We start from the raw sequence: 23,944 nt of genomic DNA, 5'->3' as shown, positions 1-23,944 counted from the left end.
GTGTTTGAACTTTGCATATTCGTTCCCAGAAGTGGTGGGTAGGGGAAGAGGTAGAGGGAGGTGTGCTCATGACACACTTTGTTTTGGTCTACAGGCAGTGCACAACAGCAAACCTTGCGGTGAAATGATTTTGCTTTCTGCCCCTTTAAGCTTTAAATTTCAGGACTGATTTCAACTGGCTGAAGGATTCAACAATTACAGCTCTTCAACATGGAGAACACCTCTTTTCCAGGCACTTAAATTTATTTGGACACACTTTGCACATGATCACTAAAACACTGTTAACTTTTAAAGTCTGACCAAGAATAACTGTAAGTTACCTACAGTAGACACTGTCAAAGAATATTTCCTTCTCGTTGGTTGTGTGCCTGGCCCTTACTGCAGGTGATATTGTGATATTGTAAGACCTATTTTTAAGTTTTGTCTTCAGCAAGTAAAATCCAGTTCAATAAGATTCAGATTATGTGACTGACAGAACCACTGCAATATTATCCTACATGTTTTCATTTAAAATCTAATGAGTTTACATGGTCAATGGTCAAATTATTTTGAAGGGTTTTAATATCAGTAACCTGTAAAGTAGCAAGGCTTAGATACTGCACTTTCCTCTGTAATGTCGTCTGTTTGAGGATGTTAGCAGTTTGCATTAAAGAATGGCTCTGCTGTAAATCATAAAATGAAAATAAAGTTGACTCATTCAAAACTCATTAAGGCAATAAATGTCTTTCCAGCTTGTAGTTTTTACTTTGGTATTAAGTAGCCGATCCAAAGAGGATGTTTTCTGTCTGAGCAATCAAAGCATTTCTTAATTGGTTTTGTCATTTCTTGTTAGCTGATACTTGCCCAACATTGAAGACAACTCCAACAACCACTCTACAGCCCACTGACAAGTGTACAGCATGCAAGCACTCAGAATCATAAATGATTTGGAAAAGGGTGTCTGCACACAAGTAATAACTTGTTACATGTTAATTAAAACTCAGTATTTGTGACAGAATCACATTTACTACCATGTTATTGACTGTAGTTATATGTAAATTAATCAAGATAAATAGGAGCAACAGAAACTCTTCCATTTTCACTTATTTATATCAATTTCAGCTACTTTGTTCTCATCCTCTTTGTCATAGATTGTGGTTAAGTTAGTCTGCAAACATTTATAGTCAAATGTTTCACCTTCATTTACTTCAGATGTCAGAAAATGTAGTTAGCAATGTTGTAACCACTGGGTTAACCATGTTGAAACTGTGTCTAAAAACAAGCCACACAAGCTAATAGCAAAGCCTTACACTTTTATTTTTTGCATTTAAAAACTGTGGCGATGTGTTAGTGATTTAAGGATACGTAAACTCACAGATGTACTAATGAACAACTTGTTACTCAAGCTATTCTCACACTTCACGTCAAGGAAGCCATGTTGAATTTAATGCATGTCAGGGCAGGTGAGGTTTCTCCGACTTGCCAAGTAGAAAATCCCCTTTAACTGGTACAACTTTTGGTACAACTGACTGCAGAAAAGTATGAGCAATCTCACAATGGCAAACAATACAATATAATATTTCTTAATAGTCTACATCATCTGTAATCTGTTACGGAGGCTCAGGCTGTTTTAGTGTTTTCTGGAAAATTGGAGACAAAGAAAAAAATATGAAGTTGAAGTCATTAACAACTAGCATCAAGAACACACAAATTATTGTCTTACTGGCTTCACTAAACACCAGCCGCAATTTTGAACAAGTCTGAATCAAGTTAAAGAATTATATCTAACAGCACACACAAACACTTTTAAAACTAGCCTCAGACAGATTTTTAAATCCTTTCTAATCAACTTAAAGAATTCTCAAATAACATGCTCCAGCAGAGCTTTGTGTGTACAAATAGAAACATTTGTTGTGCACCCCATTTTCTAACATCACAACGTTCATCATGTTGTACTTTGTAGATGTTTCTTTGTCCACTTATCTGCTGACAAGTAGCACTGTATTTATCCAGCATGGTGGACTGTTTCTTCTGCCTATCACACTTCAGCTACACAACATTTTGCTTATGACTTTAGAATGCAGATCTGGAGCACTTGATTCTTTGGGAAGAAAAGTTTCATTAATATCATCAGTTAAACAGGTAAAAGGTCTCGAGTTGATTCCTGGTGTGCATTTACATTTAGAAGCTGTTGCTGTGAACCAATAACACACAGTCAAAGGAGCTCTCAATGAATGTGAAACAGACCAACCTTTGGCTGAAAAAATGGAATAAATCCATTTGACACAGATTTTTTTAAGATAAATAAGTGGAATATTCTGGAATGGCTGAGTCAGTCCTTAGATGTTAACCGCACTGATCATAAATTTTATAGAGGGGTGGCAGAATGACACACAAGCAAGAAACAACTACAGCGAGCTACAGTAAAGGTCGAGCAAAGGATCACAAAGGTGGAAACCTACTATTAGGTGATGTTCATGGGTTCCAGACTACAGGCAGTCATTGCATGCAAAAATAAAATTATGATTTGATTTGATAAATTTGAAATTTGAAAGTATTAAAAATAAACATTATATTATATATTATAGTAATGTTGAGTGTCTTATTAATTTTGAGCCCCAGAAATCAAGACACTTTGCATAACAATGGTTGAAATTCCTAGGATATTTTTAAGCCTTCAGATCCTCTATATCATAATCAATGCAATCATATGTTCTTTTTCTCTTCCAGAAAGCCTCTTTGTCCTGACTAAAGCCCTTGAGACTAAATTAACAGTTGTCTGTACTCATAAACTACAACTGCTATCCAAATGTACATACAAAGCAAATCGGGGACAAACTAAGGAGATAAATAAAAATGATCAAATTCTAGATGGCAGTATTAATATGCATATCAACTAGTCATTCAATAAAGTCAAGACATTTCCTGAAGACCTTTTAAGATGAAAAGTTGTGTCAAAGAAACTGCCAAAAGCTGGACTCTGAGCCATAACTGTCCATCGACTTGGCAAATCAAAAATGTAGAAGAACATGTTTAGTTTAATCAAACACACCAATATACAAAGACAGCATCATTTGGATATATGCTGCACACATTAAACCCATCAACTCTTATTCTGGCCACATGCCTCGGCCACACTGATTCTCACTGTCACATACAAACACATTTCTGTAGTGTGAGCCAAGTCTCCATACTGCTGGCTGGCTCCTCATAGAGGTAAGCCCACCTCTACCTCAGATCAAAGGAATGAGCTAAAACCTCTGGCCAGACACACAAGCACTCACCCACACACATGGAGAATAGTACTTCCTGGCTATTTCTGGTTTAGCTAAAAAAAAGTCCTTTTTGATCTAAGCCTATATCCTAAATCACCATGCACAGACAAGTGTCAACAAATACACACAAACACACACACACAGTCACTCTCTCAAACACCTGTGGCAGATCAAATGCATTACACTGAGAGCACACACCTGCAGTAGGGCAAAGCCTTTGGACTGAACAAGTAAATCATGGTGCTCGCAATGATGTACACTCCTGCACTTCTTTTCAACCCAGCATGACCTCAGTGATATTTCGTGACTGCTGTTTCACTATGTAAAAATTGCATTCAAATCCACCGGTGATGGCCCACCACAGTTAAAATATGCCCAAACAAAGAAAAAAAACTCAGACAAGTGTATCTAGTAGAGGGAGCACTGGGAAGGAGGCATTTGATGTTCTATAACTGAACAATCTTCACTCCAAATCATTCAATGCCCTGTGGATGCAACAGTAAAAAATGGCTACACAAAAGGAAAAAAACAGTCAGGGAAAGGGAGATAAAGAGGAAGAAAGGACACAATGAGAGGAAGTGAAGAGAAAGAGAGAGACAGCCTGAGGCACGAACCACTGGAAGGTTGCCAGTTTAAATCCCAATACACTGTAAACACTCTGGTTGAGGCAAAGGGAGTCACTTACTTCACCTCACTGTGAGACTGTTCATGAGCCTTCAACTAATCTTGTGCTGCAACTAAATGACTGGCAGTACAAGTGTGGAGTCTTAAAGGTATTTCCCAGGTGTTAGAAGAGACGTTGAGTGTGCATATACAACATCTTGCTGCAAATGTTGAAGGCCTAAGCTTAATTTTTTTAAATAAAAGTTTACAGCAGTATTTTCTCCACACAGTCATTTTTGAGCAAAATGTCAAATTTATGTAAAAAGATAAGGGTTAGGTAAGGGTAAGGTTAATTGTGAATGCATATTTAAATAAATTATTAATATTTTTGTGATCAATGTGTCATTTCATTCCAGGTTGTAGCCATTATAGTTACCAGGTCACACAAATACATAGCAGGATTTTTGCTACATGTAAATGATTGTGATGCACCGTCACGGCAAAATAAAAGCTGCCATTCTTACAGAATTATGATTTTATTTCCAGATGTTGCAAATGTAAATTATATCGTATGAATGAATCCATATGAACATAAATCTGCACACATTTACAGACCATAATAAGAGTGTGAAATGTGACCCTGCTCGGCAAATAATTTCATTTTAAAAAAGAACACCGGAATTTTAACTTCCTGTCTGGTTCTACTGTGGGCGGCTTGCACAAGAGTGGAAAGAGGTGACAGCGGAGTAAAGCTTGTTACACACTCCACGAGAAGTGAGAACTTTGTTCTTAATCTTGACGCCACAAGAACCAGAAGAAAGTGGTTTTGGTCCAATCAATTCATACTCCACAAGAAGCTTTGTCTGTGACGGGGCGGGGACGGGGGATGTCTGTGTCTTTATTTGCAATGAACAACTGACCCAGTTATTTCATTTTTAAAGTGAAACTTCCTCTGTGGGCAGGACTGTGAACGAAGCGGTGTCCATGTTTAAATGAAAAATGTGATGTATACATGTTTATACTTTCTTAGCACACTGATCAGCAGTTCATTAAAATTATCCGTTCAACCACATTGGTTAAAGATGCATTTTGAACGATGTCAGGCAGTTTTCTGTAATGATTATTCTTGGTGACATTTTCAAATAAGTAAGCCAATATTAAAATATTTTATAGGCAGGAAGCAAGGGTGTGGTGAGCAGAGCCAATCCACGGTTGGTGATGGCACACAGGGATTTGCATGCAAAATAAGAGAATCATTAGGCAAAATGACAGGCAGCCGTAACAAAAAAAAAAAAAAAAAAAAAACTTTTCAAAAGTTGCAAAGCCTTCCCCCACAATTTTAAAAAATCCTGGAGGAAAACCTGCATATCAATATTAGCAAAGCTGCCATGCAAGGCAACAGACTGCCAAACACAAAAAACTTTGGAGTACTGAAGAGGAAAAAATGTTAATCTGGTTATTACTCTATAAAACCCACTCTACTACTGTACATTTGCCACAACCATTTATTATTTAATATAAGCAAGCAGAATATTGCGTACTCTATCTGGAAAAACTCAAACAGCATGCAACACGGTGCAAAATGTAGACTGTAAATGACTAGTTACTAATCATAGAATAGTACTCCTGAAGTAGAATTATTCAGCCTTTAGACTCTAGGGTGTGAATATTTCTTCTAAAAATAAGTTTCCAGTAAATTAAAAGAAAAAACAAGTAAATCTACTTTATTTTACTTAAATCTTCCTGTAGATACCACATCTCAAGTACAATCATCAAATAATGTAATAAGTAAGCCCCCATCTCTTTTTTGTAATTTTATTCATTTATGTGGTAAAACATGGACTACAAATGGTGTCTATTTAATTTATCAGCAGCTGAAGTAACATGTCAGCATTTGAAAGTAACAAGTAACCTCTCACAAGCTGACAGCTTGGAGAAACACAGGGAAGTATTAAATGTCAAAGAAAATGTACTTGACATAACTGACTTGATATTCCTTGTGAGCCCTATTGCTCAAAATATGAATCCCTTTCAGCAGTCAAATCGAAATAAATAAAGTAGACTGAAAAAAGTTGCTTTTGCTTGCTGTTAGCCTGATCCTCTGCTTTCAAAGAAAAGAGAAACACAAGTGAATCGCTTGTCATACCTAGCTAACTTATATTTCTTTGTGTTGCAAACAATACTGAAAAAACTAGAACCTCACTTCTCAATCCTTCTAACTTTCATTCAGAAACAAAAATGATAAATTATACACAAATAATATGGAGTACTTGTAGGAAACAGTTAGTTCAACTCCAGTGAATACAACAATCAACTTGCTCTTCTATATATAAACCAGGTTTTTTTAGGAATTTATTCGTCGTAGAACCTGTGTAATATGTACTGTTTTGATTACAACTAATCCTCATATGGTTTTCTCTGGTTGCTTTAAAAAAATTCAGTTGTATATAACTTAGACATGCTATTCCTATCACCCTGCATAATACCATTAAACACATGCAATACTGCATTTTATGAAACTGTCACAGAGGTTGTTGGTTTTATTTCCTAGCTTTTGTCTTATTGTCCTCTGGTAAAGTATTGAAGACAGGATTGAGACATGCATTTGTTGCATATGGGTTCTTTCATGAGTTAATATACTCCAAAATAACAATCCACTGGGTCATTGATTTTGCTTTTCTTTATGATTTTAAATTATGTACACCTTACATCACTTTCATAATTGACAAGGTGTTCTGTCATTGGTTTATTTTCTGGCTTCATCTTTGGTTTTCCAGCTTTTTATGTTTATTTTATCAAATGCTGTGGGAGGAAAATACCTACATGTCTATAGTGGGCCCAGGATTTCAGATTTCAGGAAAAAAAATCCGAATAAACAATTTAAAAAAGTGAACGATGAATTGCTGGTTGAGATTTTGGGTTGTCTTTTCATAGAATTAGTACTTCCCTTTGATTCTCCAGGGAATGCTATTTAAATATCTGGAATAATACCTACGTGTATGGTAATTGGTAAAAACATAACAGATTTTTATTTACACATTAAGAATGCACAGGGCAAACTGTTTTATGTCTCATGTTTTATTTATTTTCCAGGGAAAAAAAAAAGTTTATTTTATGTTAGGAGTTCCTGGAAATATAGGACAAATCAATCTGTATAAACAAAACAAATATAATTATTTTTTGTGATTATGTTCTCATTAATTGCTAAACAAAATGCAACAATAAAATAAACAGTCACAATATGTGTGAGTGTGTAATTCCTTTGTTGTGCCAAACTTCTTTAAACAAGTTGACAAACAGAAAGGTGGAAAAACCATTCAATTTCAGTCAGTGATTAATCCGCTAATGCTTGTTTTAATTCATCTCTTAAATGTTTAGTTTATAAAATGGCACAAAAAATGTTGACTGCAGGTTGTTAGACGTCAGTGAGCTAATTCTGAATGTGTAGCCCAGAATGCAAAGTTCAAAAGAAATAAAATTACAGATTCTTATCTTCAAAGGTTCAAATGAAATCAAAGACTAGAAAAATCTACTTTTTAATCATTTTTTTCATTTTGTAGTTTTCTTGCCACATGTCTGAGTTTCTATACTGATTACATTTTAACTTTGCTGAAGAAGCACCAGGATGCAAGTTTATAGTCAGTATTCAGAATCAGTAGGTGGTCCCTACGAGGAAACAAAAACTCAGAACTACCACCACTCTACCATCAAACAGAGTCCCATGTTGTCAAACTATAAAATGTCCCATCAGTCTAACAGTCCTTGTGTTGTATGGCAAAGGTGAAAGCTTTTTATTGTTGTTTTGTTTTGTTTTGCTTTAACTTGTCCTGTCCAGCATGGTAGCAGGCAGAATGATGTTCTGGCTGCTGTGTTGTGCCGAACAAATCTGCTTTGCCAAGGGGAGCTTTATGGGTGTGAGGCTCCTCTTGATAATATTTATTTTGAATTGTGGAATTTATGTAATCTTGCTGGACCTAGCCAGAGGGGACAGAAAAAAAAGAAGTAGTGAAGAAAAGTGAAAAGAGGAGACAAAGATACAGTAGATAGAGGCAACGACCCTTCAGTTCAACCTAACACCAGACAACCAACTGCTACACCTGTACAGAAACACAACAGAGAATTTCTTACAGCTTTTACAAGTAAACTCATCTGACAATCATCAGGAGTTTGTAAAAAAAATAACTAAGACAGCAACAACAAGATGTATCATGACAACAACCAAAGTACCAAAGACACACACAAAAAAAACAAAACAAGGGTAGCTTTAAGCGTAAGAACCCACTAAACAACTCAGTGACTGTGTCAGCATGCAGAGTATGAGGAATGAGGAGTGATCAGAGATGATCGTGAAAATGTGACCCCGCCTCCATGGAGGCTAAAGGCAGACTAGGGCAGCCCAGAGATGCGGGCGATCAGCATCAATCCCGGAGCACAAAACCAAGGCACCCGACCACGAAGACCACTCTGGACCGAACAAAAAGACAGAAATTATGTTGTTTGGTGAAGCTCCGATTGACATGGCTCCTTTAATGACTTTATGTTTCTCAAAGTCACCAGCCTTGGCGTCACCATAGACAATGATCTTAAACTTGACAAACAGAGTTTTAAAATTGTGTTTTTATCATCTTCGTCTTTTCTCAAAAGTGAAACCGTTTCTATCTTTTAATCTTTTTGAACAAGTTATGGATGCTTTTATTTCAAGTCGTCTTGACTACTATAATGCGCTTAATGCTGGCAAATTAAACCAGGTGCACTAATGACGGGAAGCAGAAAGCAAAACAGAATACACAAAGGAAAGAACTACAAACTAAGACAAAGAAGAGCATAACATGACAAAACTAACAAACCAAAACCCACGGATCATGACGTAAACTTTTTAAATTTCCAGATGAAACCGTTTCATTCAGTGGAATCACTCTAAATCAGAGGTCTCTAACAAGCGGCCCGCAGTCCGGATCCGGACTCAGAACCTGCCCTCACGTGATACCCTCAGCCAATCGGTGTGAGGCTCCCGGCGTGGTGGCAAACTGCCAGCTAGATCAAACAAAGCAGGGATAAAGACGACTGTCCCAGAGAAAGACAGCAGAGTTGCTAACTCTGCCTGTTATCAGTGACTTTGGGCTTGTTTTTCTGTTAAGTCTCTTGCATATTTTTTCAGTTGCACGTTTTTGGGTTTGTTTTTTCTGAGTGTAGTTGCTTAGTTGGGCTTGTCCTGCTCCTGTTATGAAGCCTCCCTGATTCTCTCACAGCTGTCCAGATATTAAATTAGAAGAGTCCAGACTATGAGAGGGGGGATCTAGGTCACAATTTCTGATATCCATCAGGATGTGTACCTGCATTATAATGAACTCAGACTTAAATACAAGTTTTCAAGACTTCATTCGTCTTCTAAGATGTACATGTGGATAAATGTATGCTATCGCCCCCTGTGGTCACAGATTCTGATGGGTCCCAGATTTTGGTGTAACACTAGCAAGCCCCTACCCACATGCACGTTCAACTTCATCTTTCAGAGCAACAGTGACAATGCCCGCGAATAAAGGAGGAGAAAGTTTTTTTGTTGTTGGTCTTAACATAGGTCTCTGTAAGACGAGTCATGTATATATATATATATATATATATATATATATATATATATATATATATATATATATATTGTACACATTCCTACAATGACATAGATTCAGCTTGTTCAGCTGTGCGCGTTTCCGTGACAGCGGTGAAGCTATCGCCGTAACACCGGAGCAGGAGAAATACTCCATCTGTTCCTCACTGGAGCAACATGCTCCCATTTTCACCTGCCAGACATAACTTTGAAAACACTCATATTTTTGTTTGATTTTCAGCTGGATGACGTGTTTTCCAACACACGGGATGATCTGTGTGTGTGCACGTGTATGTGTGTGTGCTCACTGACATGGACATGTGAGCAGTAATGCACTGCAAAATACTTTACAGGTGAACGTAATCCACACTGGTAACAAAAACCTCTAAAATTGACATTATCTCGGCTAGAGAAGCTGATTTTGGACAGAGGCAACACAGAAAACCAGTTGTGTGTATATGCTAAGATCTCGCCGAATCTGGGTAAGTCACACAAGAGTAGGGTCATGTTACCAGAAAAGAGGACATATAAAAAATCAATCTCCAAGTTTTATGAACTGATATTGGATTTATTAAATTTGAATTGATTCAAATCGATAATCAATTTTTTAAACCCAGGCTTATTGCATTTCTTATGCTTTTACACAGCGACATTATCTGTTTGTAAGATGTGTACATTTGTAGCCTTGATGTTGTTAAACTGCTAGATGTTTTCACAATTAGCATCAATTATCTATTTGTGTATATATTAGGGTTGGGACTCAACAAAAAAAATGAAATTACATGCTTATTAATTTATTAATCTATATTAACTGCATTTTAATATTAATAACAATATTTGCCCCCAAAAACAACATTTTTTAATTTAAATGGATTCTAGTGAACAACTTAATCAATTAATAAACACAGACATTAATACTGTAAACTCAAGCTCTAGTAATGTCTGGAAAAATACATCTATTTGCATTTCAATTTAAAACAGTAGAGAAATAGAAAATATCCCTGCCCAAAACTGAACAGACCTAAAGTACCATTTTAAGTACTGTAATTGTTCTCTGATTAAGAGTCTACAACATGTTACAATACTTTTAACTTTTAAAATGTATTTGTCTACATTCTTTGTTAATAGGCATTAATATATGACAGTAAGCCAGGGTGGGATCAGCCAGTGTCAGCTTTGCAGGTTTCATTTTCTGTCTTCATTTCATACTAGCAGAGGTGAGCATCTGCTGCTCTGACTGCAGCTGCGCTTTTGGAAGTGGAAAAATTTTAACACAATTACATAAAGTAGTTACCGCCTCTAACACATTATTTTGTGACAGCTTTAATATATATTTCTATGTGCAGATCTTTCTACTCTATAAGCCACCATTTCACAGAGACACACATTCATCTTCAAACCACAGACCTGCTGGTACTTTCCAACTCAGTATGAGTTTCCAGGCATCTTTTGTCATCGTACACAAAAACACGTACAAATTCCAAGAGCAAAAGCAATATCAACAGCACTATCACAACAAATTGACTTTGGACAACAAATGAGGTTAAAAACAAATTGAAATGCTCATGTGTTTGTTTGTCAATGAATCTTTAACAAAGCGTCTCATTTTGATGGCTTGCTTGCGAAATGTCTTAAAAAGTATGAAATACAAAATATAACACACACAGTGGATCAATGACAACCTCTATGTTCCATTTAAAAAAAAACGTGTTCCAAACACAAAATCAACCTCGATTCCACCTGTGTGGTCTGCAGCAATTGATTCACTTCTCCCTTCTGGGGACAGACAGAAGTAAAAAAAAAGAATCAGACACCAAATAGAGCAGAAGTGATGCTGAAAGAACAAAGACACCAAAAGAAATGCAAAAACATGCAAGACACATAGGAAGGCATAGAAGGAGCTCTTTCAATTCCACTTTCTTCCCATTTCAAAGCTCTGAAAGTATTTTTCTTTTAGAAGAAAACTCAAAAATGCATTGTTTTTCAAAGATGAAGCAAGAAACAATTCTGGCTAGGTAGAGGCAAATACTGTGAAGACAAATCATGTACAAAAGAGTTTATCCTTACCTCCCATGTAAAGTTTTTGTCAACCAAATGGACAGCAGTAGAAAACTAGCTTGTGTGCCCATTTAATCACCTCAGTGACTCACCAAAAAAATCCTATTCTTTTGATGTGGTGATATATCCAAAGACAAAGGGACAAATGCATATGCTCATTTTCTTTTGCAGACACACACAAACAGGTGATTATCTTCCATTTAGAGACAGGTGTGTCTCCAAAGCTACCACTTCAGCTGCTATAAGAAGAATACACTGATAGAAGGTGAGTCCGAAACATGTGCACACACAGCACACACCTGCCAGCCAGCGACATGTACTGTATGTCATTTGCAGTCTTGTCAAGACCTCTTTCTCATACCAAGTCTACATAGACATAACAAGACTCAAACTCTGTCCCTTTTCAGTGAACACACACAAACACACTCACACACTGCACAATGTGTCAGGTAGCTGTGGAAATGTGGTGATTTGTTCCTCCTGACAGACAGGAAATAAGGGAGTCGACCAGGGACCTCACTTCCTTTTAGACCTGACTTACCTGACATCTATCAGCCTACCCAACTATCACACCGAGGCACACACACAGTCTTCTTCTCCATTCTTCTATCTCTTTCTCTACAGGCACACACATATATGCACACAATCACAATCTGTCAAATTCTGAAGCCTCCAGAATTTCAAATTGGGATTAAATCCATGTTTATGGACAACAGAAGTGAATATCTACAGCTGGATTTTGCAACTATTTTCATCTGATCTAATGCGTTCTGTCATTGGGCAAAGTGTGACCATTTCTCTCTCAAGCCAATGCAGAGACATTTTTACTACCAGCAGGAAAGGCTACTGTAATGCTCTATTTTCTGGCATCCTTCAGAGTGCTGAGAGCTATGCACATACTCACACAACAGAAGTTCCATCTCGTGTTATTTCCTACCAGGAACAACCCGTGAGCTACTACAACAGGAAAGGATATATTTTTACAAACCTACAGGCGAATACTTTTCTGCAATTTCTATAAAGCATGACTTTCTGAGACATCGTCTATTACTATTGATTGGACCACAGGCATCAGTCAGCCTTACACACCTGGACTGAAAGTGAGCTGCCAGCTGCCTTGTAGACAAGTGAAATTAATCAATCACGTCTCTTTTTATGCTTCTCTCTGTGTCAGAGTCTTTATATGATACTGCATATGGTAAAAATGTGTTTTAAAAAGCTATTTTGGGATTTAATCACTCCTAAAGCCCTGTGTAGAGCACACTCAGCGAAAATGACCATGTCCACTTGGGTTTTAGGTTTGCATCCCTACTGAGTAGAACTGGAGCTGATAAAATACCTGAAACTACTGCAGGGCCATTTGGTACAGGACTGAATGCCACTTTTACCTTTTCCCACTGCGGACAAAAACCAGATGTTTGTTGGTGTTGTTAGGTTTTTGTCCGATATAGACAAAGGCTTAAAAACAAAAGAGAGAGAACAAATTACAACAGTTTTAAGAGCTTTGCATTGGCAACCAGACAACTATACAACTGACTGTGAGATTTTTAGGTTTAAATAGCTGTTTATAGTTCTAGTCTTGCCTTTTAAAATATATACTTTTATCTTATGAACCCACAAGAAATATCGCTAAGCATCCCTACATCAAGAACCATGTTGTTATAACCTTTATAAAGATCACCAAGTGGTGATGTTTTAAAAGCCAAATCTGGGAGGTTTATTTATCTGAAATAAATATTATTGTTTCTGATTTAATTGCATCCATCGTGTATATTTATTATCTGTACATTTATATTTTTAACTTAACTCTATAAATTTATCTGCATACTTGTATACAGCTAATTTTAGCAGCATCCAAGTCTGTGTTGCACTGGCAGGTAGAAAATAAAGCCAAATTAAAAAGTAAGTCATTCTTTGATGGTTAATAAAGCTTACTAGTAAAGAAATAATTCACTTATTGGCATTTATTTTGAAGGCATGGTACAATGTAATTAAGTTAGCCATCACATTTCATCTGTCATTCTTTGTATTCTCTATTATACAGTCAGCATATCTGTCAGCAACATGCTTTGTCAAGTTAGTTCTGCAGACTTTCTCTGTCTATGCAGCTTATGATCATGTTTTACAGATGGGCTTTTCTTTTTCAGTTGACTTGCCTCGCAACCAGTTATCTAAGTGAAATAATCCTGTTGTGTTTCATGTATTTGCCTTATCCAAAACAATGGGCAATTGCCAACGGTACTTGGAGCCTCAAATGTCATCTAACTAAGAGCTGCAGGGAGCAGAGAGGAGAGAGGAGAAAGCCACACCAACTGTACCTGCAGGGAGTGGAAACAGAATGCTGCATACACACATACTACCCCTTCTATGGTACAACAATGTAAATCATTGGAAAGTATCAATACTAATAAAATGAGGAATAGCACTGATTTTAACGGCAGAGTATCCCAATACCTTTTGGTATATTGTGCAATATTAGGGCAAGCACACATATGACAACAATATACAATATATTTAACCAGTTTCTCTAGTGAAGAAGTTAAAGAGTTATTTTACGCTGTTTTTGCCATTGGCACAAAATATGCTCCATGACATAAATGTCATGAATCAGATTCATGTGTATTTTGAACAGTCATTACAAGTCAAAATGTCAATTCAAAAACCCATTTAACAGATGGAAATATGTTTGTCTTTGTTTGTTTTTATTCAATTTTGTGATGAATCAGAACAGCCAAAACAGACAAACCCATTTAAATGGCCTTAGAGGGAGTATAGTTTTATAGCAAAGCAGCAAAACTCAAACCAAAATTTTCTCTGCATAGCTATTCATTAAAAAAATGCTCAATGCATGGTAAATGGTATCATATCCTGTAATTTATAACAGGAATATTAGAAGGCACTGGCCATTTCACTCCACCTCATAAGACACAGCCACAGTACAAGTTGTAATTCATAAGAGTGACCTGACTAAACGATGAGGATATTAACTGCCAGGTTTTATGCCAGTTGATTTGATTTATTCAGAAGTTAGAAAAGTAGTTGCAGCTCTGTACATAGGAGCTTTGTAATTAGCACCACATACTCAGTTTAAAATACATGAAAATCTAAAATCTAAAGTAATGAAAGCTGCTGAAATGTTTTTCCTAACAAACAGAACCTAAAACAAAGAGCATTAAATTTTCTAAAAGATTTTTAGAGGTTACAAGAAAATATTGACACAATATAGTAAGACCAACAGATATTCGGGAGGTTTAAAGTGTCAGAAAGGTGGAAGTCATTATCAGGTTGTGCAACATGAACAAAGATAATCAGTTAGATGAGGTTCTAATTTAGCAACTCCTGATTATGATTATGTCATGGTTAAGCTAATTTCCACATCCGCTTTAACAGTTTGACATTGATGAAAGAGAAAGGCTTTTTGTGTGTAGTGTATGTGAGCGGGGGGGGGGGGGGGGGGGGGTTACACATATATAGCTGCATGGTAGTCTATTTGATTTGGGTTTTGCCATCAAGTGTAGAAACTTTCTCAGTCCACCAACCACCAACCACATGTCCAATCTTTGACCTCAATTCACTTAAGCATGCCCAGTGAGCCAATCAACACCAAGTTCAGGCTAAGCTGAGCCAATGGCACAAGTCATATCAGACTTGATCACACTCTGATAGATCAACAAAGTGGGTCAGCAATGCTGCAAAAGTTTCCTCTTGGACTACTTGAAGAAGGGAGTAACTTCATTATTCATGGTAAGAAACAGCACTTCAGTTAAGGCCTTGAAATCGAGACCCCTATCTTTTAATAATGCAGAAGAGCACAAATAGTTTAACAACCAGGGTGGTTCAGCTACACTTGTGATATAGCCTTGGGCAAAGTTAGAAAAAATATCAGCTAGTGTTTTGGGTTTTTTTTGTTTTGTTTTGTTTTTTTTGTTGTTGTTTTTTTGTTTTTCTTTTTTATTAAACTTTGGCTACACAGAATTATCAATGTACATATTACCAATCGGGAAAAATCTTTCACCATATGTTATAAACAGTAACGGCTCTAGGACGGCTTTGGAGACTCCTGGTAACTCTCCTGACTCATCCTTCTTAAATTGTCAAGTTTTTCAAACAAATTTTCATGTGCTTTTAGTTTGGTTTTTAAAAGTGCTTAAAATATTAAAACCAATGATGAATTTTGGACAATGTCTCTAAGTGATGTAAAATATGAGTGACATTTTGATACACACTGACTGTGACCCATCCTTGACCTTACTCAGAATATAAAGTCTAGAATAAGGTACAGTCTGAATCCATGCTGGAAATGTGAATAAGTCAAACAGCTGTGGAGCAGAACCCACTCAGTGACAGGGAGGCAGTGGGGGAGCCAAGGGATAAGTTATGAATAAGAAGGGAGGGTGGAGAGGTGAGCAGATGAAGGGTGGAGGAAAGGAAGAGGAAGAAGAGGAGGAGAGAGACAGTAAAATGCTGCCGTCACTTAAACTCTAAAATGAAAGATCGATGAGCTTATTTAAATGTGGTCCCAGAGACGAGAGTTGGCTCATATAAACCCTCACATTTATGAGGAGGGGTGTGGGCATCGATTGACTGTGAGAAAAAGAGAGAGTGTAAAAGAGGCACAGGGGCAGAAGGGGAGGAGGTTGAGAGGGACACAGAAAGGCAGGAAGAGATCAGGGATCAACCTTGCCTCATGAATTTCATCCTTTTCCTACTAAAATAAAACATCTTAATAAATGCTAGATAGAGGGGTCTGAACATGGAAAATCTGTAGCCTTTGATTGGCCACTTGGCACAGCTTATCAAATCAATAATCCCAACCCCCCTTTCACCACAACCAGCATTGTCCCAAATCTGTTTCACTAATTTTCAATTCACCCCCTACCCCTGCAGCAGAGACAGCTGGGGGAACTGGTGGGTTTGAGGGTGGGAAAAGTGGGGGTCTGGTAATTTGGGTGCTGGTGGTGAGACCTTGACATTAATGGGAGGATTGAAGGAGCTGACTCTGCAGCCACAGGAGGGGGGAAGTCAGGGGGGAAAGGAGGGAGGGAAGAAAAATAAGTGTGTGACAAGTGGGAAAAGAAGAAGAGGAGAGCAACTTTTGACACACACAGAGGTGTTGTCATACCGTCATCATCGATTGAACTGCAGGCACAGCGTTCTGAGTGACAAGCACGATGCACCGCAATCCCGCAGCCCCTCCACACTTTTTCATCTCCCTGCCTTTACCTGCCTCTCCCCTTTCACTCTTTACCTCCTCATTACACCTCCTCCTTCTCCTCATGACTTTCTTACATTTCCCATTGCTCCTCTTCCTGTGCTTACAGTCACGCAGACACTTTCATGTACTTAAACAGCATACATTTTCTCCATGTCTCCCAATACAGCGCACCACCACTTCTCACTCACACAGGCATGCACAGACATTCCTGAGACCCCCTCCTCCACACAACCCCAAAGTCTCAGCTTCACATGCTGCCCACAACGCCATCTGTGACCCACAGAAAAGTGCGTGTCAACACCCAGCCTGACCTTTTCTGTGCTTTTGTTTTGTCACTCTGGCAAGCTCCCATGAGGTACATGCACACATACTTAGAAACTTGTAACCAATTACAAAACAGAAAAAAAGCATCACCATGTCCCTCCATCACAGCAACAAAAAATAAATAAATAAATAATAACAATAGTAATAATAATAACATACTCAGTGCAGGCAATGTCAATATTTTGATCAGGAAATAGTATAACTCATATTTTTTTTATAATTTTCTGCTTTTCATATGCAATAGCTACCTCACATAGTAGCCTTTACATTTACAGGGTTATACATACTGACACTTCCAAGTGTAACAGGGTCAGCAGTGGACTAATAGGAGACAACTTAAAATTTTACGCTGTGTCAGGCTGTTTGTGATTAACTGTTTGTGTATTTGGGTGCTTTGGTGCCAAAATGAGGCTGTAGCCAAGCAGGTCACTGAGAAAGAGAGGGATTATCAAAGCCTAGAAACTTAACACTTACCCCCTCCCAACCACACACTCCCCCTTATACATCCTCATTACCATTAATCCTACATGCATCACAATAATAACAATGATTTATAGATTAACTGTAGAATGCACCTAGAATGTATATATATATATATATATATATATATATATATATATATATACATATATACATATGAATGAATGAAATTTTTCTTAACATGCATCATCATACATTTAGACCCAGGACTCCTGGGAGTTCAGATCTTACCTTGACCGTGCAACATGTGGCAGCCGCTGCCGAGAAGGAGCAGGAGAAAAAGAAGCAGACTGCGGCTCCCACTACGGACCGTCCCGGTCCCCAACGTTATCTGCCGGCTACGTGTTGCGGGCCCCTCCACACGCTCCGGGGATCCTTCGCGGCTACTTTCCGGTTTCATCTTGCACGAGAGCGGGACGAAGCCGCGTCCGCGACTGCTTGTGCTTTGCGTCTGCAACTCTCCCAGCCTTGCACTGGAATGGGAATAAATCGGTGCAGAGAACAGTCTTCAGCCTCGGCTGCTGGTCACGTTGAAGCGAAGATCAAAGCTCCAGGAGTTCACCACTGTCGCTGCAGGCAAGCTCCCCGCTTTGACTGCAGCTCCGACAGCCAAAAGTGGACAGGCAGTGGGGCTAACGAAGAGCAGCAGGAAAGAAGAACACTTTCCCTCGGTCTTATGGTATAACTGAGCAGTAATATACAGCTGCTGCAGCTGAGTCCGTGTGTGACCTGTGATGTCTCATTTTCATTTGGATTGATCAGAGCAAAAAAAAAAAAAATTAATAAATCTGAGTGTGTTTTAGACTTTATCTGCTTATCCCCGCTATCGACCACCGCGGTTGTGTTGATGTTCTCACCAAGGATTTGCCCCGTGGATCATTTATCTGTTTGGACAGTGGTCGCATTAACAAAGAGGCGATAAAACAAGGAAATGATCCATCAGTGATTTGCCTCTATGAGTACATGCGCTTAAAAAAATCAATCCACTAATTGATTCTGTGAATAACCCAGGATTTAGTCTCCAAACAAAATTACACAGGGCTCCCGAGTCTTTTCCAGAAGTCTGGACGCATAAAAGGTAGGCTGCAGTGGGCTATATGAAAACAATCAAATATCAAATTTAACTTTTAACCAACTAAAAGCTACTTAATACAGTTAAGCTAAACTGTGATGCGCGGCAGCTCGCATTAACACAGGAAAAAAGACACAACAGGTTAAGACAAAAATAAACGTATTTACAAGTTTCACGCCAGCCGCCGGTGGTCTTCTATCGTTGCGTGCACCCAGTGCTGAAAATGAGCGTCAAAAAGCCAAAAAAGTGGCGGTTGTGAAGTAGGGAGACAGGCGCTACAAATCTGACTCTCATTGCTGCTACTGCGACACTGGGAGCCTTTCGCTTTTTGTCCAGTCTTCAACGGTCACTGAAAACAGTCACCGGAGTATACCACGAATTTGTATACGAATTAAAGACGTTTTATCATTGGTACTTACTAAGTCTTTATCTCCTCAATAAGCCTTTAAAAATATAAGCGCTTTTTTTTAAAAAAAAGAACCCAGTTTCTTCCCGCTTCACCCTGTTGAAGCTTCGGGAGCCGTCTGAGACGATGCGTCTTCCTCAACTGAACACCTGCCACCCTCCTCTCCCCGACACGGTTGGGTGAGAGAGAGGGCTCGTACTTCTATGCCTGAAGTTGTGTTTTATAAAAGAAAGCAACGTATATAAATTGGCTTAAATATACTTTTAAAGCTACTATTTTACGTAGCATATTCGTAGACTCAGTAGACTCTCCTCTTGTGTCTCCCTCGGTATATTCCAAACTCCAAAACTAAACTTCCATTCACTATCATCCGTCGTTGCTGATTGGTCAAACCGGTTGCTCCTTTATCTTTTATTGGATAGTCCGAATCAGAGGGCGGGGCGAAATGCCGGCAACCAGACCTTAGTTTACGGCACCCCCTAATCCCTGCACAGTGAGCAGCATGTGTGCGGTTTTTTTCCCCCTCAAAAATAGTTTTAAAAAGTGAGTATAAGTACGAAATAAAAGGAGTCGAACCTGGGAATATTTTCACCCTGCTTACCCCAGAGTAACAAATTAATTATAGTCATATTATTTGGCCTTAGATTATAAATTTAACTAAAGGAGAAACTCTGTGGAGTATACCACTGGCAGTTCAGTCACGCACATAACAAAATAACTGCCTGGAGCTATATCTTAGTACTACTGATAACCTAGTTTCTTCCATGGTGAGGGTCGTTAAATGGCACATTAATATTAAAGCCTACAACACAGTGACCTTATCTTTTATTGCCTGAATAAATCCTCTGAGACAACCTTTCCATCCCTAGAGTGTCCAAATAGTCTCCCTGTGTCGTCTAAGTGTTCTGAATGCACTCCCCTTAAGCACCCTCACCCCAGTCTATACATTTATCTTCCTGTAGAGGCTTGTTTGGCAGTTGGTTTCGAATGCACTGTTTTTATCAAAGCGAACATGATCCTTCTTAGAGTTTTGATGAGAAGACTGCTAAATCTGCAGACCCAAATTTAAATTTTTTTTAATGCAAATCACAGTATAACAAATGTCAAAGATAATGTGTATAACAAATTATTGGGAAGTATCAACAAATGAGCCAATTAACATTAGGGATGCAGATGTTTCTATACAGGGCGCAAGGAGAATCTCGTTAATAAATATTCCATTTATTCATAAAAAAAAAAAAGTTGAGCTGAAGAGACAGATAAATGTCTTTCACTTGCAAACTAAAGTTAAATACCAATTTTTTTGACAACTTATTTTAAAGCATCGTAGTCAACTTAATTTTGTTGAGGGGGGTTGCTGTACTGAAAAATGCAACAACACAACTGAAACCCATCAATAACAAGAGTGTACAAAAATAATTGGACTCAGCAGAAATTTGTTCAAATGAAAACATCTTCCTACTGCAAATGAAGAAAGCAACCAGCAGCTAAAACAGCAGCGAGATGCAACCAACACAGTAACGTTACAGTCAAATAGTTTAAAAAAAAAAAACCTAAAGATCACAATACAGTTCTGTCAAATGGAAATGAATGCAGATTAATTGTAGCCTGATCAATGTCACATTTTTAAGCATTATAATTTCAGCCTTTAGTCAACATAAGAACAGTTTAATTGCAGATTAATATGACCGATCAGTATAGACCCAGAACTTTAACAGGCATTTGTTTTGTCAGTGTTTCTTGAACTGTTGTTAAAACTGCAGATGACGGGGGGCATTTGGAAGAAAGGTGTTTATCCCTCTATTAAAGTTCCAAATGTCAAGGAGCACTAAAGCTTTTGTAGCAGCTTATAGTGATCCAGCACCTTAATTGTGCTCCTGTCCATGTAAAATGTAAGAGAAAACCGAGTGTAGCGGCAAGCTCTACTGCTTTTCAGTCCTTGTCACCAATCTATCTGGTTGGGTCTTTATTTTACTGAAACATAAAAACAAAAAATGGCAACCGCTCACCTGTCCATCTCCTCTAGGATTCTTTACCCAAAGAATGCAAAAAAATGAAACAGCTACCCACATAGTGACTTGTTCTGCCATCTCTGCCCATCCAATGCTCTTTGCATTCTTGGCTCTTGGCCTCCTTGCCCGCCCCCTCAGTCACCCATTTCCACCTCCACACCAGACGTGTGGCGACATGTTTGTTGGTAGTGACAAACTACTTCTACATTTTGGATGCCTGCCAGTTGCTATGATACCATGACTATTTTCACAACCTTCAAGTCTGCTCAGACATTACTGTTTTTTGGTCTTTCTTTCTTAGTGATGCTTTCTTTTGTTTGTGAGCTTGACTTTTCTCTGTCTTCTGTCCCACTTTTTCTATTTCTTTAAGTTTGAGTAATGCATTTCTGAAATAGACTATATTAGCATCCTCTAAATACAGTGTTGCCACTGGTGACCTCTTACCTTTGCTTTACCCCTCTTCAAGCTGTCCATAACTTTTTCTCTGTGCTGCTCCTCCAGGAGCCCACATCTCTTATAAAGTTGTCCCATTTATAGGTATTCACTATCTGCCCTGTTTCAGTCCAAGCAGGTCATGGATATTACAGTAATGTTATGTGAACGAATATAAGCAGCATTTTAACATATTTAGCTGCAGGGGATAAATTCTCAAGAACCAACCTGAATCATAAATCGAAAAAGAGCTGAGAATTCATAAAGAAAAATGGTCAAGGTAGTGCGCTGTTCATATTTTACCCTCTGGTGTATCAGGCTCGGTTTTATGTGAGAAAAACCTGTGAAAAGAAATGATTGTCGAAGAAAAGTTTAAAGTTCTTTACAGTTATTCATATCAGATACACCCATAATTGCTCAATAACTATTCATGGAAAAGAACAACTCACCCCGAAGCTAGAAACCACAGAACTAAGATTTAATGTGATGACGATATTTTATCCAGTATATTATTTTACTAGTGTTCACTGTTTCTCTGTAATCAGTCAGACTGGAGGCACATTTTCACTAAACAGGAACTACATTTAATGTTTCAATTTAGAAATGCATTTAATTGATTAGTTTAATGTTTAATTGATTAGATGAATGTTTATTGCATGTGGCAACATATATAAGATAGAACCGTATCACAAAAATATTCATCAAACTCACAATAAGAAACGGCATTTTATACAGAACATTTCAAGATGCCCAAATCTATTATCTGTACCCACTTATTCTAATGCAGGGCCACAGGGGTGATGGAGCTTATCCCTGCAGCTACAAGGCAAAATACAGGGGACACCCTGGACAGGTTGCCCATTAAAGTAATATGTTTTCTTTTTTTCCTTTAGATATTTATTTTATTTTATTTTATTTAATGTTGTTGATTTTGTTCTCATTAAAAAAACATCATATTGACATATTTTTTATGAAACATCCAAATTAAAGAAAATAAAAAAACATAAATAAATAAAAATAATAAACAGATCCCAACCAAAAGTTCAGTTTATCCTTCAACAAACTATTTTAAGCTCAACAGTCTTGTGTTCAGTTTCTGCAGAGCTGTCAATGGTTCTTGTTGCCGTGTTACAAATGCAAATGGCATCATGCACCACTCAGCCACGACACAAAGTGCAACATGATGAAGTATATACCTCAAAATACAAAATCCCAAGATTTTCAGCACAAGATTTCATTATAACAATAGTAATGGTTATAATTTAATTATAACAGTAATAAAAATAACGGTCTGGGACCATGTGTTGCATTTAACTATCACCAAACAGTTAATTATCAAACTATACAATGTGATGAAAAGCTGTGGAAAATCCTGATCAGTAAATCTTTATTTAGAATATTTTATGGCTATTATCTTAAGTAAAAACTGAACCTTAAGAGTCATGTCCCTGTTTTAAACACTCTTTGTGCTTACCAATTACTAACAGCAGCATACACTAATGGCTAACAGTAAATAAAATAAATTTTAATAAATGTCAGCTTTAATGAAACAGATTGCTTTGAAATAATCCCTGGAGCACATTGGAACAATTTCTCAGGATATTAATTTAGCTTAGTATTAGGCATGTTTTGTAACATGTCCAGTTCCTATTAGTCATATTAGTCATTTATGTATATATATTTTCTCAACTGTCTCTCAGCAGAATTGCCCCCCCCCCCCCCACACACACGCACACAAAACAATCACACTGTGGCTATCTCGTTCCAATACACACATTTTGAGCACTCACAGGGTTTAATTTTGAAGCCAATTTAGCTTCCAATTACCTGTGTATCCAGCACAATTACCACTGCATTTTCTACCCTCCATCCATCTATTGCTCTATCACCAAAGCATCCTTACCCAGAGAGAAACACAGTATAATTACGGACATACAAACACACACATTTGTGCAGACAATATTTATCTTGTAAGGTCACCTCAGATGCACATCTAACCAGTGAATAGCATGGTTATCTATCTCCTCACATCTAACAACATGTAGTCTACAAGTTTCACTCAGTCTGTGCTATTACCCACTAAGTCCCTGACACGCACACACACACAGTCCCCACCCACTCCCTCCCCACACTACTCATTACAACAAGCATATGACCTCCACAGCGATCAGCCTGAACGATGACACCAATCTCTTCTATTCTGTTAGAGGCAAACATGGGACTGTCCCCTGTCTCTTTAACACCTGTTTGATGAGGGTAATGACTTTTGTTCCTGCAATCAACATAATCATGAGTGTGTGTGCAAACTCACAAAGGAAGGAACGTACAAGTGCATGCAGAGCTAATGAGTGACTTCCAGCAGCTCAAGCTGTCATATTGGTAGGAGGAGATAAAGCCAACATTAACTGACCTGTCACAGCCGTGGAGTGCTGTAAGGATGCACACTATGGTAAAGTGGCTGCAAAGACTTTAATTACTGTGGA

General features: G+C 37.9%; 1 protein-coding gene across 2 annotated transcripts in view; it reads right to left on the bottom strand.

Annotated features, from left to right (window-relative positions):
• LOC121638272 (protein sidekick-1-like) overlaps positions 1–19,316 on the bottom strand; it is a 284,369-nt gene extending 265,053 nt beyond the window's left edge. For both annotated transcript variants that reach the window (XM_041982952.1, XM_041982953.1), the window contains exon 1: positions 17,771–19,316. In XM_041982952.1, the coding sequence (XP_041838886.1) occupies positions 17,771–17,939 (169 nt within the window). In that variant the 5' untranslated portion in view covers positions 17,940–19,316. The remainder of the gene's footprint in view (positions 1–17,770) is intronic.
• Positions 19,317–23,944: the final 4,628 nt, after the last annotated feature.

Source organism: Melanotaenia boesemani, chromosome 4 (genome assembly GCF_017639745.1).
Source record: "Melanotaenia boesemani isolate fMelBoe1 chromosome 4, fMelBoe1.pri, whole genome shotgun sequence".
NCBI lineage: Eukaryota > Metazoa > Chordata > Actinopteri > Atheriniformes > Melanotaeniidae > Melanotaenia > Melanotaenia boesemani.
Note: the sequence above shows the minus strand (reverse complement) of the source record. Positions and strands in the feature narration are given on the sequence as shown.